The sequence below is a fragment of the Podarcis raffonei genome, chromosome 1, assembly GCF_027172205.1.
Source record: "Podarcis raffonei isolate rPodRaf1 chromosome 1, rPodRaf1.pri, whole genome shotgun sequence".
Lineage (NCBI taxonomy): Eukaryota > Metazoa > Chordata > Lepidosauria > Squamata > Lacertidae > Podarcis > Podarcis raffonei.
The window spans coordinates 115,852,436-115,874,767 of record NC_070602.1 but is presented as its reverse complement, the minus strand read 5'-3'; the positions used below and the strand labels follow the sequence as shown (position 1 = coordinate 115,874,767).

The 22,332-nt window shown below is 42.3% G+C and overlaps 1 protein-coding gene across 2 annotated transcripts in view; it reads right to left on the bottom strand.

Annotated features, from left to right (window-relative positions):
* CHN1 (chimerin 1) overlaps positions 1-22,332 on the bottom strand; it is a 102,333-nt gene that overhangs the window by 76,833 nt on the left and 3,168 nt on the right. For both annotated transcript variants that reach the window (XM_053410603.1, XM_053410612.1), the window contains exon 2: positions 2,027-2,065. In XM_053410603.1, the coding sequence (XP_053266578.1) occupies positions 2,027-2,065 (39 nt within the window). The remainder of the gene's footprint in view (positions 1-2,026; positions 2,066-22,332) is intronic.

Sequence of the window (22,332 nt, the reverse complement as noted above, 5' to 3'; positions counted from 1 at the left end):
GGAGGCAGATTTTCATCCATGGAAGACTTTTGATCCAAGGGAGGGATTCTGCTGGCAAAGGGAGGGGCGAGGCAACCTTTGCCAATTTCCTCCTCCCACCCCAGCCACCTGTTATCGCCTCCCACCTCATTCTCCAAGACTGATTGCAATGATATTAGAGTTGATCCAGACAACAACATGACTGAGGAGGAGGGAGGCAGAAGTTAAAACCATGGCTTAGCTCTGTTATGCTGAAAGCTGTTTCAGATATCCTGTCCTGGACACTATAGGTTAGCACCCAACAACTCTCTCTGAATTCTTAAGAAAAGGTAACCGAGCACATTGGAAACATTCAACGGAATTGCATATTTTGGTTGAACCATAAACAAAAAAGGACAAAAGCTTCACTTTCCTTGCAAAAGGTTATTTTGCAGCGATTTATTATTGTTATTTGCAACGGGAGACAACACACATGCATTTCATGGTGACAAGTTGCTGGATGTATGGTTGTTGTGATTAACGATGTTTAATATAAGCGACACAATGAGTGCCAATTTTATCCTTTAATCATCAGCTTGAAGACAAAAAGCCTGCTTCGAGTCACTTTGTGTGTTAATGGTTTTATATTAAGTGACTGGCTTGGCATATGACAAGTGACTGATATAATAAGTTATGACTCGAAAGCTGCACTGTGGGACACTTAAAAGGCTCTGGAGCAGACAAAGGTTCTGACAATAGTGATTATGCGGCAGCAGCTGTGGGGCAGGGGACTCTTAAAGGTACCACGGTTCCTTCGAGGCTCTGAAGTCAAAGCCTGGGCACAAATGAAATGAAATGAAGGTTGACATTAATTTCAATACAGAACAGATTTAAATCATGGTGGGACACTGAACATGAAACACTAATAATGACAGATAAGTCCTGTTGGTCCAGCTACTCAGTAGCAGGGACAGAAGCCCTAGAGTAAAAACACATTACAGATATTATATCACGACAAGAACCTCCTAATTCTCTCTCTCTCCATATACATACATACATACATACATACATATATACATATATATACATATATATATATATATATATATATATATATATATATATATATGAATGAATGAGAGATACTGAGAACTACCATATTTACTCGAGTCTAATGCACCATCGAATCTAATATGCACCTCAATTTTCAGAACCTTTGAAACCAAAAAAGGTATTCGCTGGCAAATGTAAACACACCATCAAGTCTAATTCACACCTTAATTTTTGCAATTTGGCCCCAAAAATGTGCATTAGATTCGAATATATACGGTAATATGGTGCTATCTCTTGTTTCAATTTTGGGTCTTAAAAGAATACACAAACAAACACTAGGCACACAGAATTCTAGCTACAATAAAGCCAACTTTCCTATCGTAAGCCTGGGATTGTGAAAGGTGATTGTCCAATCCAGCATCTTTTCAGGATCTAGGTTTGTGATGGTTTTGGTCTTCCTCCACTTACTTTCTGATGCGCCCACAAATTTATGTGTAGATTTAAAACGGAGAGCAAACAGTTTAATGAAGGTTCCCCAAACTTCTAAATCAGACACCTGGTCAGAAGCAGATTTGGGGATTTTTCTAAAGGGCTTTTTTCGTCCTCAGCAAGAGAGCAGATGCAAAGTGCAATATCATGAAATCCTCTCATTTCCAAAATGGAGTATACAAATCTAGCCTCTTACGTTTTAAAAAAGAAAAAATATCCCCTGGTTCAACTGGTTTTAATAGAAGGAAATAGACCAAAAAAGTCTGTGACAACCATTGATCTTCTTGGTACAGTAAGGTTCAGAACCTGTATCCTAACAATATACTTTCATTCATAGTGTTTCATTCATAGAGTTGGAAGGGACCCTGAGGATCATCTATTTCAAGCCCCTCGGTTTCAGATGCTGCAGAGCAGAGGGATTCTGAATACACCGTGTTTATAAATTTCAAGACTTACAATTTCCACCATTTAAAAAATATTAACAGTACCAGGGGTAGGGACAAAAGTAACACAATCAACTACTTACGATAAGATTTCCAAACTGGTGGCCTGTATTCATCAGTATCTGAAAGAATAACGATACTCATTAGTACCCCAGTAGAAGATACTTGAGATAATTTTTTTTTTAATTGAGAGGTTTCAAATTAACAGCATTATTTGCTTCCATTCAACCCAGCATTGGCAATCTCTGGGCCTCAGGTCTAATTAGACCTGCCAGCCCTCCTCATTTTGGCCTGTGCTGCTGTTTTGGCCATGCCACATCACCAGCTGGTCAACAGAACCATGAAAACCCCATGCCAATGTGATATAGAGCCAGTGTGGTGTGGAATAGAGAGCCAGTGTGGTGTCGTGGTTAAGAGCAGTAGACTCGTAATCTGGTGAACCGGGTTCGTGTCCCCGCTCCTCCACACGCAGCTGCTGGGTGACCTTGGGCTAGTCACACTTCTCTGAAGTCTCTCAGCCCCACTCACCTCACAGAGTGTTTGTTGTGGGGGAGGAAGGGAAAGGAGAATGTTAGCCGCTTTGAGACTCCTTCGGGTAGTGATAAAGCGGGATATCAAATCCAAACTCTTTTCTTCTTCTTCATGCACAGCACTTTGCAAGGGCTGGCGATCTACCAGTTGCCACAGTTTCCATGCACAACACTATGCAAAAAGGGTTACCTGACATTACTGTGACATCACAGTGGCTCAGTCCAAGTGTCAAGCTTTCCCTGTGGGGGTGGGTGGGAAAGATAAGGATTCCCCCCCCCGCCAGAGTTCAGCTCCAATTCTATGGCTCTATGACTCCCCACCCTGACTCAGCCATTCCATTTTTCAAACTGATTATACATAGACAGACCTTGGGGGGGGGGAGTTTCTTTTTGCCCAAATGTATTCCGTTTAAAGGGACCCTCAAATATAATAGTTTTAAAAAAACAAGAAAACGAAAGGAGGAAGATACAATGAGGAAGGTACAACTATGACAACAGCTTGAAGCAAAATGTTCTTGTTCAATTGTTGGTTGCAAATTAACGAAATGTAAGACAAATTTAAGGTTTCATACCTATAAAGGAAGCACTGGTAACTTCATTTTAATCAAAGTAGAGATCATATGTTTAAGAAATTGTGTACAGTTGTTTCTCCTGATCAGGATGTGAGCATGCTCTGCTAGAGAACTCCCAAATGGCATCATTTACAGATGCTTGCAGCTATGGCTGAGCCCAGAGACTCTGGTTCACCAGAAGCGGCTTAGTCATGCTGGCTACATGACCCAGAAGCCGTACGCCGGCTCCCTTGGCCAATAAAGCGAGATGAGCGCCGCAACCCCAGAGTCGTCTGCAACTGGACCTAATGGTCAGGGGTCCCTTTACCTTTTAAAGTCACATGACCCATGGCACTCACCACTTCTTACTTTCAGAAAGATGGGATTTTGTTCAGATTCTTAAAATATATTTTGCAACTTTCCAGTTATTGTTTATATGATTTCAGTGCGCATTTGTGTTGTGTGCATGCACATTAAGACACCTTAAATCAGCTAGAAACATAGAACTGTAGAGTTGGAAGGGGCCTTGAAAGTCATCTAGTCCAACCCCCTGCTATGCAGGACTCTCAGCTAAAGCATCAATGGCATTAGCTCAGTTGGTAGAGCATGCGATGCTTGATCTCAGGATTGTGGATTCAAGTCTCACACTGGGTGAGAGATTCCTGTACGGCAGTGTTTCCCAAACTTGGGTCTCCAGCTGTTTTCGGACAACAGTTCCCACTGTCCCTGACCACTGGTCTTGCCAGCTAGGGACGATGGAAGTTGTAGTCCAAAAACAGCTGGAGACCCAAGTTTGGAAACACTAGTCTAGATGACCCTTGTGGTCCCTTCCAACTCTAGGATTCTGGGACAGATGGTCATCCAACCTCTGCTTAAAAACCTCTGCTTCATTAACCTCCAATGAAGGATAGTCCACCATCTTCCGAGGGAGGGACTAAGATGGATCAATGTTCTGGAAACCAAGCCTTATGAGGAACGGTTGTGGGAGCTGGGTATGTTTGACCTGAGTGGAGATAAGATAAGATCTTCAAATATCTAAAGGGCTGTCACATGGAAGATGGAGCAAGCTTGTTTTCTCTTGTTTTGGAGGCTAGGACCCGAACCAATGGATTCAAATCACAATGAGATTCCAACTAAGCATCAGGAAGAACTTTCTAACAGTAAGAGCGGAATGGACTTCCACAAGAGTTGATGGACTCTTATTCCATGGAGGTTTTTAAGCAGAGGTTGAAGGACCATCTGTCATGGATGCTTTAGTTGAGATTCCTGCAATGCATGGGGTTGGATAAGATAACCCTCAAAGTATCTTCTAATTCTACAAATTCTATGATTATATGAATTCATACTGTGGGGACAGTGGGGGAGAGGGAAGTATCAAATGATACCTCCTCCTGATCTGGCAGTGAGATTCTTCTGCTAGGTCAAAAGTCTTCTGTGGGCAGGAAAAAAACCCCCTTCCATCTGCAGATGGTGAAGTCTGGATCCCAATGCTTTTCAGTGGGGAACAGTTTGTACTAAGAGTCATCAAGTGAAGTACATTCACATGTGTCTACCGGCCTTAACTTGGTGAAACTCAAGCAACACTTTAATTAAACTTCTAGAGAAGGCTGCTTTGGCAGTGCTTGGATATTCCTACTTTACTAGCAACATATGCATGGAAATACATTTTACAAGTAAATTATTTAGGTGAGGAACCATGTGTTCAACTGTATAAACAGACAGCAAGACTGCAAATAGCTTTTGGCTGGAGTAGCAACACTACGGATACATCTTCATTACGAGAAATAAAGATGACTTAACGGAAAAGACTATTTTTCACCAGAGCCAGAACATCTTGATTAAATCTCAACCAAGAAGCAAGAAAACTTTGCATATAAGCTAATATTTATAATTTGGAGGCTGAAGGAGTGATTTATGCCACGCAGGTGTTCCAAAATGTTTTTGTATTAAAGTACTGCTCTCGTGTTTTTTGTGCAACCTCAAACATCCACGCTGGAGAAAAAAAATACCAAAAGTTATCCTATAAACATATTACATCAGTGATAGCTAAGCAGAAGCGTTTTATAGTATTTTTCTGCGCCTTTTACAGGGTGCTGATATATTATTAACAGATGATTGAAGTTCCACTTCTTTGTTTTCTTTTAAAATGATGAACCTGATGTAATATTCCAAAGCACAGCGACAGCTGGGAGACCACAAGATTGGCACATGAGGCCTCTCTAATGCTGGGACTTTTTGAACGCTTAATAATAATAATAATAATAATAATAATTTATACCCCGCCCTCCCCAGCCAAGGCTGGGCTCAGGGCGGCTAACAAGCAATAATAAAAACAAGTTGAATGAATACAACTTAAAAACAAGATTAAAATACAACATTAAAATATTGAAACATTAAAATATTAAAATGCAGCCTCATCACAAGAGGAGAAAGGAAAAAGAAAGAGGGGGAGGGAATCAAATTGGCTCTGAGCCAAAGGCTAGGCGGAACAACTCTGTCTTACAGCCCCTACGGAAAGAAATCAGATCCTGCAGGGTCCTGGTCTCATGAGGCAGAGTGTTCCACCAGGCCGGAGCCAGTGTTGAAAAGGCCCTGCTCTGGTTGAGGCTAATCTAACTTCCTTAGGGCCAGGGACCTCTAGGGTGTTGCTATATATGGACCTTAAGGTCCTCCGTGGGGCATACCGGGAGAGGCAGTCCCGTAGGTATGAGGGTCCTAGGCCGTGAAGGGCTTTAAAGGTCAAAAACAGCACCTTAAATCTGACCCTGTACTCCACCGGGAGCCAGTGCAGCTGGAAAAGCACTGGGTGAATATCCTTCCATGGCAGAGACCCCGGGAGGAGCCTCGTTGCAGCATTCTGCACCCGCTGGAGTTTCTGGGACAGCTTCAAGGGCAGCCCCGCGTAGAGCGAATTACACTAGTCAAGCCTGGAGGTGACCGTCGCATGGATCACTGTGGTCAGGTCGGGGTGGGGAAGGTAAGGGAAAGGTAAATGATGGTCTGCAGCACCTACGTACCATTGCTGGCATGCTGACACTGAAGAAAAGCCCTACTGAGAGGTGTGAGTGTTAAGACAACAATGGAGATAGGGCCATTAGGAACACATGGAGAGGCAGTAGAGTTGCTAAACCGGCAAACACCTGACCAGGTGACCACTAGACCGAATTTATCCTGGTAATTTAATTTTAGCCTCCTGGACCGATTAATCGAAACAAGAGATAATGGAGAGGGTTGCATTTACATATGAACCAAAACAGAATTAAATGAAAGGCAGGAGGATTTCGGGAGCTAGGATGCTGTTCTTGGAGGCACACTGTGCATAAAGGCGAATTTGGGACAATCATTTTCTGCTAAGGATAGCAAAACATTGGCACACAATATTAGCAGCATTTAGAAGACCTTAACTCAATCCATAGCCATTAGGGAGGTTGAATTATATGAAGGGAGTGCTTGGTATTGCAGCAAAATCAGGAAACAAAGGGCTTAATAATATTTTAACAAAATTTAAAGGTCATTTGGTGTTTTCTTCAACTGCAGAGAATGGGCAGGGAAACAAAGCAAACTTATGTGCCCACCGTTTCCTTTGTCTAGCACATAAAAAAGACAAATTAATTTCCACAAGTGACATGGGTTTGCGCAAAATTTGAGAGAGATGTCTTTTGAATAATTTTAAAACAAGGAAGTGTTGGAATGTTCTCTAAGGTTAACGTAAACCTTTGCCTCTTATCTGAATTATTTTGCTTTCCTCTTTAATCTCAGAAGCTGTTTTATGGTTTTGTTAATACAAAAAAAAACACACACCAAAAAACTAATCTCCTTTCACTAAGGATTTTCTAATACATTAAGCACTAGAAATATTCATGCAGTGTTAACAATGGGTTTTAATACATGGCAGAAAAGAAATTAAATATTACGGTCTCAAGGAAGCCATAATTCAGGCCCCTGAAGGCATATACAATAATCTGTATTAGTACAATGGGAATAATTAAAAATAAAACATTATTTTGCAAAGAATTTTCTGTTGGAAGACACCCTGCCACTGATAACTGCAAAAGACAATATATGCAGATTAGTAACTGTTTCCACTATACACCAACATGCAAAATCTTACAGGACCACATTTTTCAACAGCAACATAGGTTGCATACTGTTAATATAGCCATTATCTTTTAATAATATGGATAACATCCCTAGATAATTTTATTTCTTTCAGTGTGCAAGTTGGTGACGTACTATTTTATTATTCTGGAAATCACACTTGTGGACCTTGTAGCAGTGATTTCACACTAAGTCATCTAGTATTGTTATGTATCTTGTAAGAATTGCAAATATTCCTGTGTAATTTTATATCTTATTTGGCTGTTAGATACAATAGACTAATAAACCTCGTTGATAACTTACACCTTCCTTCTTCAATTATATTATATTGTTATATTATGTCATTATAAATATAGTATCATATATTCTACATATCTAGCTATCTATATCTATATATATCTCTATATATCTATCGGAAAGTTGTTCATCCATCTGCTCTCTATCCATTTGGACACCTCTTGAGATATAGTCATCAAATTTGGCAAAATGGTTTCTGCAACAGAGGAGCAGGTCTTCAACCATGTTTGTTGGGATACCATTGGATGCCATTTTGAATCAAGATGGCGGACGAAACTTCCCTAAACTGCCACTGACTGAGGCACCTCTGAATATATTGTAGATGTCATGCCCCTGTGGGAGGAATCCTGTCAAGAGGAAGACCTAATTGCTCCCGAAGAGGAGCAGACTGTGTCAGCGGACAGCGAGACAGAACAGAGGGATCCAGGGCCCTCAGGGGTCATGGCACCCCAACATCTTCTGCAAGGCACAAAACTGAAGGCAGAGGGTGAGCCACCATCCAGCCTGGAGGAGGACCAATGCCTAAAGCTGCAGAACCCAGTTGCCAGATATTTTTAAAAAAATAATAAACCAAAAACCTAGAAGCCAAGCCTGCCAAGTCTTAAATATATATACCTCCAATATAATACCATTTTGACAGAAACTTTACTTATGAACATGATAAATCATGTAGGATCTCCATCTGTTCATTTACAATATTGCTTTTCTGTCCAGTTGTAAATCTCCTTCCCAAAATCAGCCTTTAGAATTCAACACAGCTACCTCTCTTCCCTTATCAGCTTTATAAATTAAAGAATTATCCTGAAGGGAAATTAATATGTCATACTCCAGCGGTCATCAACCTTCTGGGATCTGCGGACATGTTTACAAACCACAGAAGCTGTTCTGTGCATCACACATGCCGCAGCCAAACACACACTGCAGCATGTTCTTATGGACAGCAAGAGAACACAACTTTCAAGCCTTGTTTCTCGGCAATGGGAGGGTGGTATCCTTCAGAAACCAGCAGAACTGTCTGTGAGCCCCTGCAGGCTCCACATTGGTGACCCCTGCTTTATTATTATAGAGGAATTATGCCCAAATAAATGAATAATAGTGATATGTTTGGGGGGTTGTTGTCTTGTTTTTGCTTTATTGTGTATTTTCTGTTCCCATTTTGTATTCTGATGTTGTGAACTACCCTGTGATCTTCAGATGACACACGGTATACAGACTCAATAAGTAAGAATAAGAGTAAATTCTACTGCGCTCCTTTAGCACCCTTCAAACTAGATCCGAGCTTTCCAAACTTTTCACGTTGGTGACACGCTTTTCAAACATGCTTCATTTTGCAACACAGTAATTCGGTTTTACTAGCAAACAGGAGGTTACGTTAACTCCCTTTTCAGCCCCTGGGAGGAGCGCAGGGAGTGTTTGTGCAACACACCTGCACACTGCAGCCAATGCACTAATATGTTGTGACACATATATGGAAAGCTCTGAACTAGAGGCTAGGAAAAGGAAAACCTGTGTACATCCCATTTATCCTTATCCATCCCTCTCACCCTACTCCCAAGGCAGCGTGAAGCAGAGCCTCACCTTGCCTTGGGAGTAGGCCCACCTATTATACCAAAGGGAAGTAGGGAATAGAAGAAACAGATCTGCATCAAAATGGCATGTGCACAGGGGCAAATAAAGAAATGAGTACTATACTGTATTTTTCGCTCTATAAGACGCACTTTTCCCCTCCTAAAAAGTAAGGGGAAATGTGTGTGTGTGTTATGGAGCAAATGCAGGCTGCGCAGCTATCGCTGAAGCCAGGACAGCAAGAGGGATTGCTGCGCAGCAATCCCTCTTGCTGTTCTGGATTCAGCGATAGCCGCACGAAGCCTCTTCAACAACATTTGATTCAGAGTATTTTTTTCCCTTGTTTTCCTCCTCTAAAAACTAGGTGTGTCTTTTGGTCGGGTGTGTCTTACAGAGTGAAAAATACGGTATTTTAAACCAAAATACCTCCCCTCCCAACCCCTGTTTGTAAAGACATGCTCTGGCAGTTTGAGTATGCAAGACCAAGGCGGTTTCTGCAACACGCTGAGCTCCCGTTGCTTGGTCCCTGCTCCTGCCAACCTAGCAGTTCAAAAGCACGTCAAAAGTGCAGGTAGATAAATAGGTACCACTCCAGCGGGAAGGTAAACGGCGTTTCCGTGCGCTGCTCTGGTTCGCCAGAAGCGGCTTAGTCATGCTGGCCGCATGACCCGGAAGCTGTACGCCGGCTCCCTCGGCCAATAAAGCGAGATGAGCGCCGCAACTCCAGAGTCGGTCACGACTGGACCTAATGGTCAGGGGTCCCTTTACCTTTACCTAACAGCAAATGGCCAGAGTCACCTCCTTTGCTGATGTTTACATTTAGCCCTCATTCTCATAATCTTGTGCATCTCATATAAACTTTTTTCTACTACTAGAAGTGACTTTTTAGAGCACAATAATTCATCTGTTTTGAATAAAGCATTTCTGGTGAAGATTCTTTAAGTTTAGAAGATGGAAAGCGCCATCTTGTGGCAATTTAAATCTATAGCTATATTCATATTATGGTCTTCAACTAAATCACCATGGCTTTATTTGGATATAAAAGCAAACCTTCCAAGCATAAGGAGGGTTGAGCCTTAGGTATGCAAGCTATTTCTCCCTTCTGCTACAAGAGGGAGGAGTTTAAAAGACTCTTAATGTAGGTTTTGCAGCAAACTAGAATTTCAAACCATGGTTCAGGGTCTTGGTTTGCAAAAAAAGCATATTTTATTCACCCTTAACATTCTTTATTCACTTCTTTTTCTATCTTCTCATGTTGTCCTCTACACTGTAATTATTTTAATTTTGTTCTTTTAATGTTTCTAAATTTTCATAACAACCAGATTTGTATCATAGCATACAAACCTACAATAAACAAGCAACAGAAACCACTTACAAATAATCATAAAATGGCAATAATCAAACAGTCAATGAGTATGAGTTATTTAAAAATATGCCACAATAATATATACATTATTACGAAACTTACAAAAGGTAGAATGTAAAAATCAACAGATAAAATAAAACTATAGGATTATAAGGTAAGGTCCATGAATCAAACATCTTCTGTCAACCAATAAACCCCCTTCCTATTTTACTAAGAAAGAATAGGGGAGGCAATTAGGTATACATATGATTCTTTAACTCAAGCTAGTTGACCAAATATTGGTTGAATATTTTTATTTGAGTTACTGGCAGCTCTTTAGCAAACACATACAGAGTGGCTTACAATAAAACAGCAAAACAGTTAAAACAACATCATAAATATATCAAAATAAAAGAAACACTGAAAAGAAATAGATACGTTTGCTATTTTATGCTACCCGTAAAACAAATGAAATAGAAGCTGTAGCGAAACAAAACAAAATAACTTTAAAAGTCTTATCTGAACTATGTATTTTATGTAGTAGGTCGGTCTGAAAATGACTGCCTAAGTGCTACCTTAGATAAACGAGGATTTGAACCCAGGTCGCAAGGGTCCCAGGCTGACAGCATGCTCATTTAGAAGTGGTCACTTTGCCACTGACCCCTGTTGCCCTTTTGGAAAGCCCTACAGTTATAGCAGGTAGCCATATTTTTTTTTGCTATGCTGTTCGGTCTGCTCCCTCTGACCACTGCAGGACTAGGAAGCAAGCTGTCCTCACTCTGGCCTGTTACCTACTGTATAGAATGTAGTTGTGCAAGTGTCTTATTGAAAGACATTCTTGGGTATTATTAGATTCCTCCCTAACTCATATCCTATGCTTATTTGTTTCAATAGGTTTATTTTATTTTAAAAAAACAAAACAAAAAACAAAGTCTTTTTATAAAATGAATAGATGTAGTTGACAGTTCAAGTTGTATTCTTAAACAAAAATAAGGAAAGCTGTCTTCCAATTATCACTGCTCCATGCATGGGCGTAGCCGGGGTGGGGGACAGGGGGGCAGCCCCCCCAAATCCTCAAAAAGTATTGAAAAGCATTAAAAATACTGAATTAACTGAGGTTCTGCCCACCTTAGCAGAAGCCTGCCCCCTAATATCCTCATTTTAAGTTGATTTTTAGCCATGATCTCCCCCCAAAAACCAACTTTTTTTGGGGGGGGTCCCTAACAAAAATCCTGGCTATGCCCATGGCTCCATGTATCAAAACTCTCATTATGTAATTATTATGTAGACTTCCAAACAACTACTTCTTTTTGGAAGCTACACTTTGCCCTTCCCAGGGGCGAATAATACATCTAGGCAAATTTGTGCAGAAGAGGCAAAGCAAAGTGTCCCCTCACCACCTACACCAAAGTATTCCTTACCTGTCTGCTATGTATTAAAGGAGTATTATTCACTCACTTTTTCATGGGACATCTATGTGACACTGTCATCCAATCATCATCATCCCATATTTTTTTCCTGTGCTTTCCTCGAACAGAAAACCCATTTTTTAAGAAGAAGAAGAAGAAGAAGAAGAAGAAGAAGAAGAAGAAGAAGAAGGGGAGATCAACAGTATAATCCATGAAAGGTGCAGGTGGTTCTTGGTGCAACTCTTCCATCTTTTACTAGAGACACAGTTTTGATGTGCACAGTAACAAGCCGTGCAGGTGAACTTATAGGTACTCAGCACATGCTCACTATCACCTTTCACACTGGCATCGTTTTGACATCCCATTTACTCAAATCCAACTTAATTGGCACCAAAATATTAAAGCAGATATGAAACAATGATCAACTGACAAACAAAAACTTTTTAAAAATTATTTAATGTGCTTCCAAGTAAGTGCCATTTTAGCAACCTTCCCCTGCACCACCAATTAAAACATGTTCACTTTATTTTAAAACGATTTTTTGCAAGCCATTAAAGCTAACATATTTTTCCATCTATAAGACACCCCCATGTATAAGATGCCCCCTATTTTGGGGGACTCGGATTTAAGAAAGTGGGGGGGGGGAGATGTATCCATGTATAAGATGCCCCCTAATTTTTGACATTATTTTTAAGGAAAAAACCCTAGTCTTATACACAGAAAAATACGGTATCACGCTGAAATAAGTGCCACGCACAAAGCGTGTAATTTGATTTTAAAAGGTATCATATAAAGCCCCACCCTCTTTAAATAGCTGCTCGTGTTAATTGTACTTCATCCTTTACCCAACCACATGGTCACATCACGCCCAGTGGTGTGGACAGAATATAAACATAAAAAGCACAGTATCCCCAGTAGTGTGGAAAGTCAATAGCAATTCTGCTTATGTAGCAGAAAAGCAAAGCATGTACTGGGGGAGGATGGAATGGGAAGCCCATCTGGAAACAGCCTTGTAGAAGTACCACACAAAGGTTAAAGTGCAAAGCGCTCCGTGGCAACCCGGAAGTAACGGAGCGTGTTACTTCCAGGTTTCACTGCTTGAGCGCAGACACTCAAAATGTCATCACGCACATGCGCAGAAGCAGCGAATCACGACCTGTGGACGAGCAGATGCACGGGCGCGGGTTGCGTTCGCTTCAGGATGCAAACGGTGCTCTGGAACGGATCCCGTTCACATCCAGAGGTACCACTGTACTAGAGAGTGATGTATTAAGAGACAGGAGCTGATTTTTAGATATAGCCATTGTTTTCCAATATAATATTTATATAGGAAGGCTGAAGTCTAATCTCTCAGTCTAAATCTTCTGGACTGGTCCTTACTTTAAAATCTTCCACTTGATTCTCATTTCAGTGAAGCATGTTCTGTTGCCATGGGCTATTGAAGTACAGGGGTATCTTACTTTCTCCAACGCTACACTGAGAACCAAGTCTTAAAGAGGCAGCCCCAGAACATGCGCTCATTAGCGCAGTCAAGTCTGAGTGCGCTGTGGCAGCTACTTCCTTAGCCTTCGAGTAATAAAGTATAAGACTGCAATTGTTTCAATAGCTGCCCCCCTCCCCTGGCTACGTTAGAAACAAGCAAGGCAATTTCAAATAATGGGATTATACAAAGTAGCCTTACTATGTGCCGCGTTCCCAAGGTCAAATGGAAAAGGAAGGCTCATTTAACGCAGCAAGCATGTTGGAACCTTCTGGTGTGATGGAATCCTAATGGCATTTTTTTTCAGGAATTCCCATTAAAAGCTTTATAAAAACTATCGCAAAATACCTCTCTGGAATTTATGGTTCGGCACACATGGGCTAGTTTGCCTACGGCATCTCCATATTTAAAGCAGACGTCGCACAAGAACTTTATTACCCCCCCTCTTTTTTGTTTTTCAATGGCACACAGCCCCCCTCCCCCCCGGCTTCCTAATGCTGAGGCACCTGGTAGCTCCCCAAAGGCGACATGCCTCTTATGTGCTCAACACTGTCACAGTGTACTGCGCGGGGAGTGGCGAGTTTTAAGAGGCAAGGGGCCAGGTTTTTTAAATGCAGGAGAGCCCTGGGGCGAAAGGAGGACTGAACCCTTGGGAAGCAACAAAACCCCCCTGGGGTGTATAGAAACTTCCTTCATGTAACAGTCCCCAGTGGGCCTTACACAACTCACACGGAGGCAGATGCCATTGAAAACCTTGATCCTTCAAGAATGTCATGTAAGAGAGAACCCAGGAAACTGCCTTAGACCAGGTAAGACCACCGGCCCATCAAGTTGAGTACCTGGGAAAGCAGCTCTTTGGGGTTTCTTTTTCTTTCTTTCTTTAAAAAACAAAAATAGTTTTCAAAAGTTTACATACTTTACCATCAACAATACGTTTAATTTATCCATCGATTTCCCATCCCGCCCTCCATGATGTTTTATGTTTATCCTTTAATGCTGCATATTTTAACTGATAACACTCCATATACACATCCTAAATTATTAGCTTTAATGTCTTTCTACTGTTGCTCATACAGTCATACCTCGGGTTGAAGTCGCTTCGGGATAAGTATTTTCGGGTTCCACGCTGCGGCGACCCGGAAGTAATGGAGCGCGTTACTTCCGGGTTTTGCCGCTCGCGCATGCGCACATGGTCAAAGTGACATCACGCGCGTGCACAGAAGCGGCGAATCGCAACGCGCGCACATGCAGACACAGACGCACGGACGCCGGTTGCGTTCGCTTCTGGATGCGAACGGGGCTCTGGAACGGATCCCGTTCGCATCCAGAGGTACCACTGTACTTCAAATCCTGCTCGCGATTTCATGCAATTATAGTAGTTCTTTAGATATTCTTCAAAAGGTTTCCAATTCTCAAAGAATGGGTCATCATTTTGATCTCTATTTTTTTTTGCTGTTAGCTTTGCCAGTTTTGCATTCTCCATCCTTTTAATAAGCCATTATTAAATGGCACCTCAAGCTCTCCAGGGTTTCAACTAGGAGTCTTTCCCAGTCTTACCCAGAGGTGCCAGTAATTGAGTGTGACTTCCTGTGGGCGTTTCCGTGTGCTACTCTGGTGCCGGTTCGCCAGAGCAGCTTCGTCACGCTGGCCACGTGACCCGGAAGTGTCTGCGGACAGCGCTGGCTCCCGGCCTCTAGAGTGAGATGGGCGCACAACCCTAGAGTCGGACACGACTGGCCCATACGGGCAGGGGTACCTTTACCTTTACTTTCCTGTGTGCAAAGTATGAATTACATCATTAAGCTATGGCATTTCCCTGTTATCATGTTTCTGGTGTTTAGGGGTACACATGCAGCACCCCACACTTGATAAGGTTCTAGTTCAGTTAAATCATACAGGGGTATTTTCTACTACAAAAAGCAGTACATCCACTGCAAGGCAAATGGTGTTGATTTCAAAAACAAAAATATAGCACTTGGCTCTTACATGGAGTTTAAAAATTACCGGTACACACAGCGCAATATTCAGGAGATGTGTACCCAACTGATGTGTTTGATGCAGGATACAAATACTTTGCCTGCCCACAAGTCAAGGCTGCCGGCTGCTTTCTCCATTCACTGTAGATTCATTGGCCACAAGGTGGAGCAGCTGCACAACAAATTTCACTATTATGCTGAGAACCAGTAAAAATTATGCAATGATTTTTGGGAAGTTAATTTATTTTACTTGTTACTGGTTTTTAAAGGTTTGCAGGCAGGAGTGTATTTTGCAAGAAATAAATGCCTATTTCTCATTAGATAGGGTTTTGATTCAGCTTTATTTCTAGATTCCTGAAGATACAGGATTTTAAGGTTGGAACTCTGAAATAGAAGTATGTTTTAACAAAGGTGTTTTGCTATAGAAGACTGTACAGTTGTACCTTGGAAGTCGAACGAAATCTGTTCCGGAACTCCGCTTGACTTCCAAAACGTTCGGAAACCAAAGCACGGCTTCTGATTGGCTGTAGGAAGTTCCTGCAGCCAATCAGAAGCCACGGAAGCCCTGTCGGACATTTGGGTTCCAAAGAACGTAGAATCATAGAATCATAGAATCATAGAATCATAGAGTTGGAAGAGACCACAAGGGCCATCGAGTCCAACCCCCTGCCAAGCAGTTCGCAAACGTTCCAGGTTTGAAGCGTTCAGGAGCCAAGGTATGACTGTACTGCCCTATAACCGGCGGTTTCAGATGCTAATTCCACCACGTGCCAGTCCTCAGCTTATCTGCATCCTTCATTCACGCCTGGAGGATGTCAAGATGCATGTTGGATGAAGCAGCTTCTGGAAGTCTGATTTCGTCCACTACAGGGTGAAAGTGGTAATGGGACATGCACAAAGTAGGTGCCTTTGAGTTTTGTTTTTATATTTTCCCAACCCTGCAGAAAACTTGGTACAGTTAAAAGTATTGTGGAATGTGCCAGGCTCTACAAACAGGGTCCACATTGTGGACAGCCTTTTCTGTTGTATGTATTGCAGCCTGTCATACAATTAACTCTCCCCTCCACCATTTCTGCAGTTCTGAACATACAGCTGGCGTGCTTAAGGGTTACAAGACACCTGTTCGCAACACTAAATCACTGCATTTAAGGACATGACTTTTTTAAAAAGAGAGAGTCTGCTAATGCAAATGGACTCCACCTATACATCTGCAAATGGACTCAACCTATACATCTGCTTGCAATATCTAAAATGCTAATGGACTCTGCATTTAGCAGAACCTAGAGGTTAAATTTTAGGGGGAACGTATTTGAAACGGGGAGATAGCCCCCTGGAGGCAAAATGGAACAGAGAACAGGAAGGAAGGTTACCAGATTTAATCTGAACTCTTCCCTGATTCCGAAACTGCTCTTTGCTTTGGGTGAACATTCCCAATCCTATCATTTAGTATAGCATTTTCCCTCCCTCAGGGGTGCAACAGGCGACAAAATGGCCAAAGCTCCCTTGACTGATGGGAGCCTGAAATTTATCAGCAACCACCTCTCCAGCCAGTTGCATTTACGTTTTTTCAAACCCTGAACATTAAATGCCACACTTAACGCCACATTTAATTTGCTCCTGCATTAAATAAAAGGAATTAACCAAGGGAGCAAAAGGGGCATTTCTGGAATATGTCAAGTTGTTCAGCCCAATGTGCAGTTTTCGTCTTCCTTTGCCACTTTAAGGCTGAATCTCTTGTGGGTTAGAACTGTGGTTACACAGAACAATCTGGCCCAGAGAAGCAAACACAGACTCTTCCTTTGGAAATCACAAAAGCCATTTGTGATTTAAGGATGTGGCTTCTTTAGCAAGCTGTGACCACAGCAGTTTGATTCACAAGGAAACTCTCTGGTTGTGCACAGGTTTACAATTCCTCAGCCCGTAAGAAAGCTGACATAGTGTCTGCGGCCAACAGGTTAACCCAAAATGATGAGGACCCAATGCTTCACTTTACTCTTCCAAGGGAGTAGCCAGAGTAAGGGCCAAAGATGACCTGTCTCTTTAAATGTGGGTCTGGCAATACAGTGGTACCTCGGGTTAAGTACTTAATTCGTTCCGGAGGTCCGTACTTAACCTGAAACTGTTCTTAACCTGAAGCACCACTTTAGCTAATGGGGCCTCCCGCTGCCGCCGCGCCACCGCCGCCCGATTTCTGTTCTTATCCTAAAGCAAAGTTCTTAACCTGAAGCACTATTTCTGGGTTAGCGGAGTCTGTAACCTGAAGCGTATGTAACCTGAAGCGTATGTAACCCGAGGTACCACTGTAATATCATGCACAAAAGTGGGAAATGTGGGGTCTACACTATCAGTAATCCAACACAGGACATTCTTCTACCAGCAGGCTTGATTCTAGCGTCACATCCCTGGGTAAGGGAAGTTGACTTCTGGGGACAGATTGCAGAGAAAACTGTAGGCAATGAGAGATTAGCATGTGCTCCAATATCCTTAGCACTGTCTTATCCTGACCTCAGCAACTGTGTTTACTACTTTCCCCAAGGCAGCAAATTGATCAAGCAAGTACTGAAATTTGTCATCATCGGGTATGAACCTCAGCCTCAGGATACTCAAATTATTTTATCTGCTGAAACCAATTTACCAGCTAACAGGTCCATTTTGTTTCCTGAGTTTCCAAGCAGGCTTCCTCTTCAATTTTAGTCAAGAGAATGCACTGCCAGCAAAAAGAATAAGATCCTCTCAAGGTTACCGTCTTTATTTGCTTCATTAGATTTTTCAAATTAGATAAAGAGTTTCACTGCACCAGGTGAAGAGAGCCATTTGATTCTCAAGGCCAGAAACACTTTTCAAATGGCACAGACCTTACGGCCTCCTGGGGCAAGAGGCTGGAGCAAGGTGGGGTGAGGGCAGAGAAAAGAGGAAGATTTCTTGCTTTGCCTGCAATGCACTCATATTTTTATTCATTTTTATTGCTAAAAAAATATATATAAAAATATTCAGCTATTGAGCACACACAGGTTTTAACTGCATAGCTGCATACATTGACTTGCTGGTGACGGGTTCACAAGACCACTGGCGGAGAAAGAGGGGTGCAGGGGGAGCGCACCACCCCCGGGACATGCATCACGCCCCCAGGAAATGCACCAGCCACGCCCCCGCCTGCTCTCCACCCCCCCCCAGTGCCAGAGCATGAAGCTCCGCCACTGCACAAGACCATTTTAACTGATAGCTCAGACTGTCATACCTTTTTTTTTAGTTGCCCAGTTTCACTCAAAAGAGCAAGTGAAATTCTTTAAAGTTGTAATAGCAATACTCCACAGCTAAAGTTTACATGTTAAAATAAAAAATCCAAGAGAGAAATATATGCACTGTGTTCAAAACTTGCACATACTTGTAAAAAAAGTCATGTGCTACCAAACGGAAGTCTTTACTAATAGCTGGCACCAATTTTATTGTGTAGTGGCTACTTGGACAGAAGTGAATTTGTGCAACAAAATAAAGCCGGGTACTTATTAGGGAACAGAGTGGTTGCCAAGAGTACAGAAGTTGGACGTGTCTATACTCTTCCTAACTTCCTAGCATTTTGATAAAAGATGTAAGAAAGCATTTGTGCCTTCTTTTTGTACTATCGCCATAGAGTTTGTAGGCTTTTGAAACACAACAAAACCCACAGTTTGCAGTGGATAATAGCGGGATGAAGTGTGCACACTATGCGTATAACACCCCGTCATACAACTTGTCTGATAATTCTAAAATAATGACTGGCATTTTGTTGCTTTTTGTTGACCTTTCCTAGCATCAGTTGAAACGGATATAGCACCGGCAAATTACCAAAATAAAGTATACAATTTTACTGTTCGTTTAAATGAGAAATCACTGTACACGTTATCGTTTACTTGGCTCCCGTGTACTCCTACAACTGGTGACTGAAGCCATGTACACATGAAGGTAACCACGATCTATATCTATCCTGTAGTTCCTTGAAAAATACTGTTTGTGGATGCATTTTCAGTCAAAACAGCTTCTACCTGACTTGAAAAACTAGGCTATATTCACTCCACTGTTGAACTGGGGTTTGTATGCTTCAGAGAGCCGTTGTACATGGACAGACAGCAGCTTCATGAATCAGAGTTGGGATATGTTGCAGGCATGCAAAAACAAAACAGGTAATATGCACTGGGTAAAGGCATTCAACAACCTCAGATATGCAGATGACACAACCTTGATGGCAGAAAGTGAGGAGGAATTAAATAACCTTTTAATGAGGGTGAAAGAGGAGAGCGCAAAATATGGTCTGAAGCTCAACATCAAAAAAACGAAGATCATGGCCACTGGTCCCATCACCTCCTGGCAAATAGAAGGGGAAGAAATGGAGGCACTGAGAGATTTTACTTTCTTGGGCTCCACAATCACTGCAGATGGTGACAGCAGCCACGAAATTAAAAGACGCCTGCTTCTTGGGAGAAAAGCAATGACAAACCTAGACAGCATCTTAAAAAGCAGAGACATCATCTTGCCGACAAAGGTCCATATAGTTAAAGCTATGGTTTTCCCAGGAGTGATGTATGGAAGTGAAAGCTGGACCATAAAGAAGGCTGATCGCCGAAGAATTGATGCTTTTGAATTATGGTGCTGGAGGAGACTCTTGAGAGTCCCATGGACTGCAAGAGGATCAAACCTCTGCATTCTGAGGGAGATCAGCCCTGAGTGCTCACTGGAAGGACAGATCCTGAAGCTGAGGCTCCAGTACTTTGGCCACCTCATGAGAAGAGAAGACTCCCTGGAAAAGACCCTGATACTGGGAAAGATGGAGGGCACAAGGAGAAGGGGACGACAGAGGACGAGATGGTTGGACACTGTTCTCGAAGCTACCAGCATGAGTTTGACCAAACTGCGGGAGGCAGTGGAAGACAGAAGTGCCTGGCATGCTCTGGTCCATGGGGTCACAAAGAGTCGGACACGACTAAAGGACTAAACAACAACAACAAAGGCATTCCTGCCCCTCTCAGGTACAAATGTAACTTGAAATGCAGCGGAGGGGAATTGCCTTTCTGCATTTTTAACTGCTAATGCCTACATAGCTTGGGATGCTAAAGTCTGATGGTAGCATAATGGACTGTTCCACCTAAGACTACAGATGCAGAATCACAATTTTTTGATGTTCTTTTGCTCCCCTATGGAAAAAAAGGGCATGGAGGATGTTACTGTCCTTGCAAGTTACAGGAAAGCAATTGTGCTGGGCAACGGCCTCCTTGATGTACTAGTTAAGGATGGGGGCTTCCTGACATGGAGAAACCTTCAAAAATGGTATCCTCCACCTGCAGCTTGAAATGGTGCAGTTCGCTGTACCATATTACGGTTTCATAACCTAAATGTGCAATAATCCAATTAACATATTAGTCTGACCTGCCTACAAACGCAGCACAATCCTGAGAAGGGAAGGTGGATTATACTATTGTAGACAGGCAGAAACATGTCTGAAAGCTCCCTTGCATTAAAAAAAAATCCCGCAAAAAGCAAACAAGCGTAAGAAGGACAATGGTTCCACTTTGTCAGCGTTGTTTTTAAATGCAAGGGAACATTTAAAAAACGTGATGCCCCACTTGGAAATCGAAGCATTCTTTTTTAAAACAACAACAGGAAGAAACAGGTCTTTCCTAACACAGAAGGGATGAAAATAAAGATAGTTGGTCATTAACTCTGTATCTGACCTTTCTCTTTCTGTTTTTTTGTAGCCATAAAAACCTCCCACCCTGCAATGAGCAATAAAGCACACCCATCAAATTTGTGTCAGAGAGGACGATCAGCTTCTGCTGGAGTCAGAAATGAAGGTGCATAGCAGTGGCTTGCAAGTGTGTGGAGCCCAGAGGTACAAACAGATATGGATGGGTGTTTTCTCTTTAAAAAGAAAATCGTGTTATGAACCATTCCAGTGTTTTACAGCAGGGGAACGCATGAACCCTCTCCAATTGCTGAACTCTCATCCCAGTTCAACAACACATGAGGGGCCAAGGGCTGTGGGTACCAAGAAAGGTCTCAAGCAAACATCTTTTCTGCACACTGCTGCATAGGCAACTGACAACCAGTGTAGCCAGAAAAGGAAGGGTGTTATATGCCCTGATCATCTAGAAAGATACTGGGAGGTAGCATTCTGTACCACCTGAAGCTTCCAAATCTCCTTTAAAGATAGCCCTGCATGCAGAGTGTATTATAGTAGTCATGTCTAGATGTAACCAGGGCATGAATCATTGTATATTATACACCCTTAGGCACCAGGCAAAAACGTTCCTCTTTAACCAGGCTTTTGGCTGACTGACAACCAATACCCTTTTTAAATGTGTTGGTGGGTGGGAGTTACTGGATTGTTTCTGTTTTTGATTTCTGTATTTTGTGTGTTTACATTGTGATTTTATGTTGTAACTGCCCTGAGACCTGCAAGTATAGGGCAGTATATAATAATAATAATAATAATAATAATAATAATAATAATAATAATAATAGAAATGTTCACTTTCTCTAGATAGGGATGCAGCTGGAAAATCACCCAAAGCTGATAAAAAGCTCTATTTTTAAAGAATATTAAACATTACTATTGCTGAGAAAAGCACGACAGGCATACCTCATGTTACATTTGCTTCATGATACGCTTTTTCAGGTTGCGTCCTGCGGTGACCTGGAAGTACCGGAAAGGGTTACTTCCAGGTTTCGCCGCTCACGCATACACGCAAAATGATGTCACGCGCATACGCAGAAATGGCGAATCGCAACCCGCGCGTGCGCAGACACGGGTTGCCTTCTTTTCATGTTGCAAATGGGCCTCCAGAACAGATCCCGTTCGCAACCAGAGGTGGGGTTTCTCCCCACCACAGCCAATTTTGTGGCCCTCTTTAGATGCAGATAATCCTGTGGAGGAGGAGAGAGGGACTATATATGTTTGCCCTGTGCTGGCCTCACATCAAAGCTCTCCATGTGTTGTGTGTAGTAGAGCAGCCTATTGAATGTGGCTGGGCTGTCCCCATTGAGCACTCAGGGCTCAAGCTCACAGGGAAAATCTACATGCATTCAGCAGGCCGCCCTGCTGCAAAAATGCCTCCAACACAGGGACAGCCTTGTGGAGGGGCCTGTACAGAATGAACCTGCACT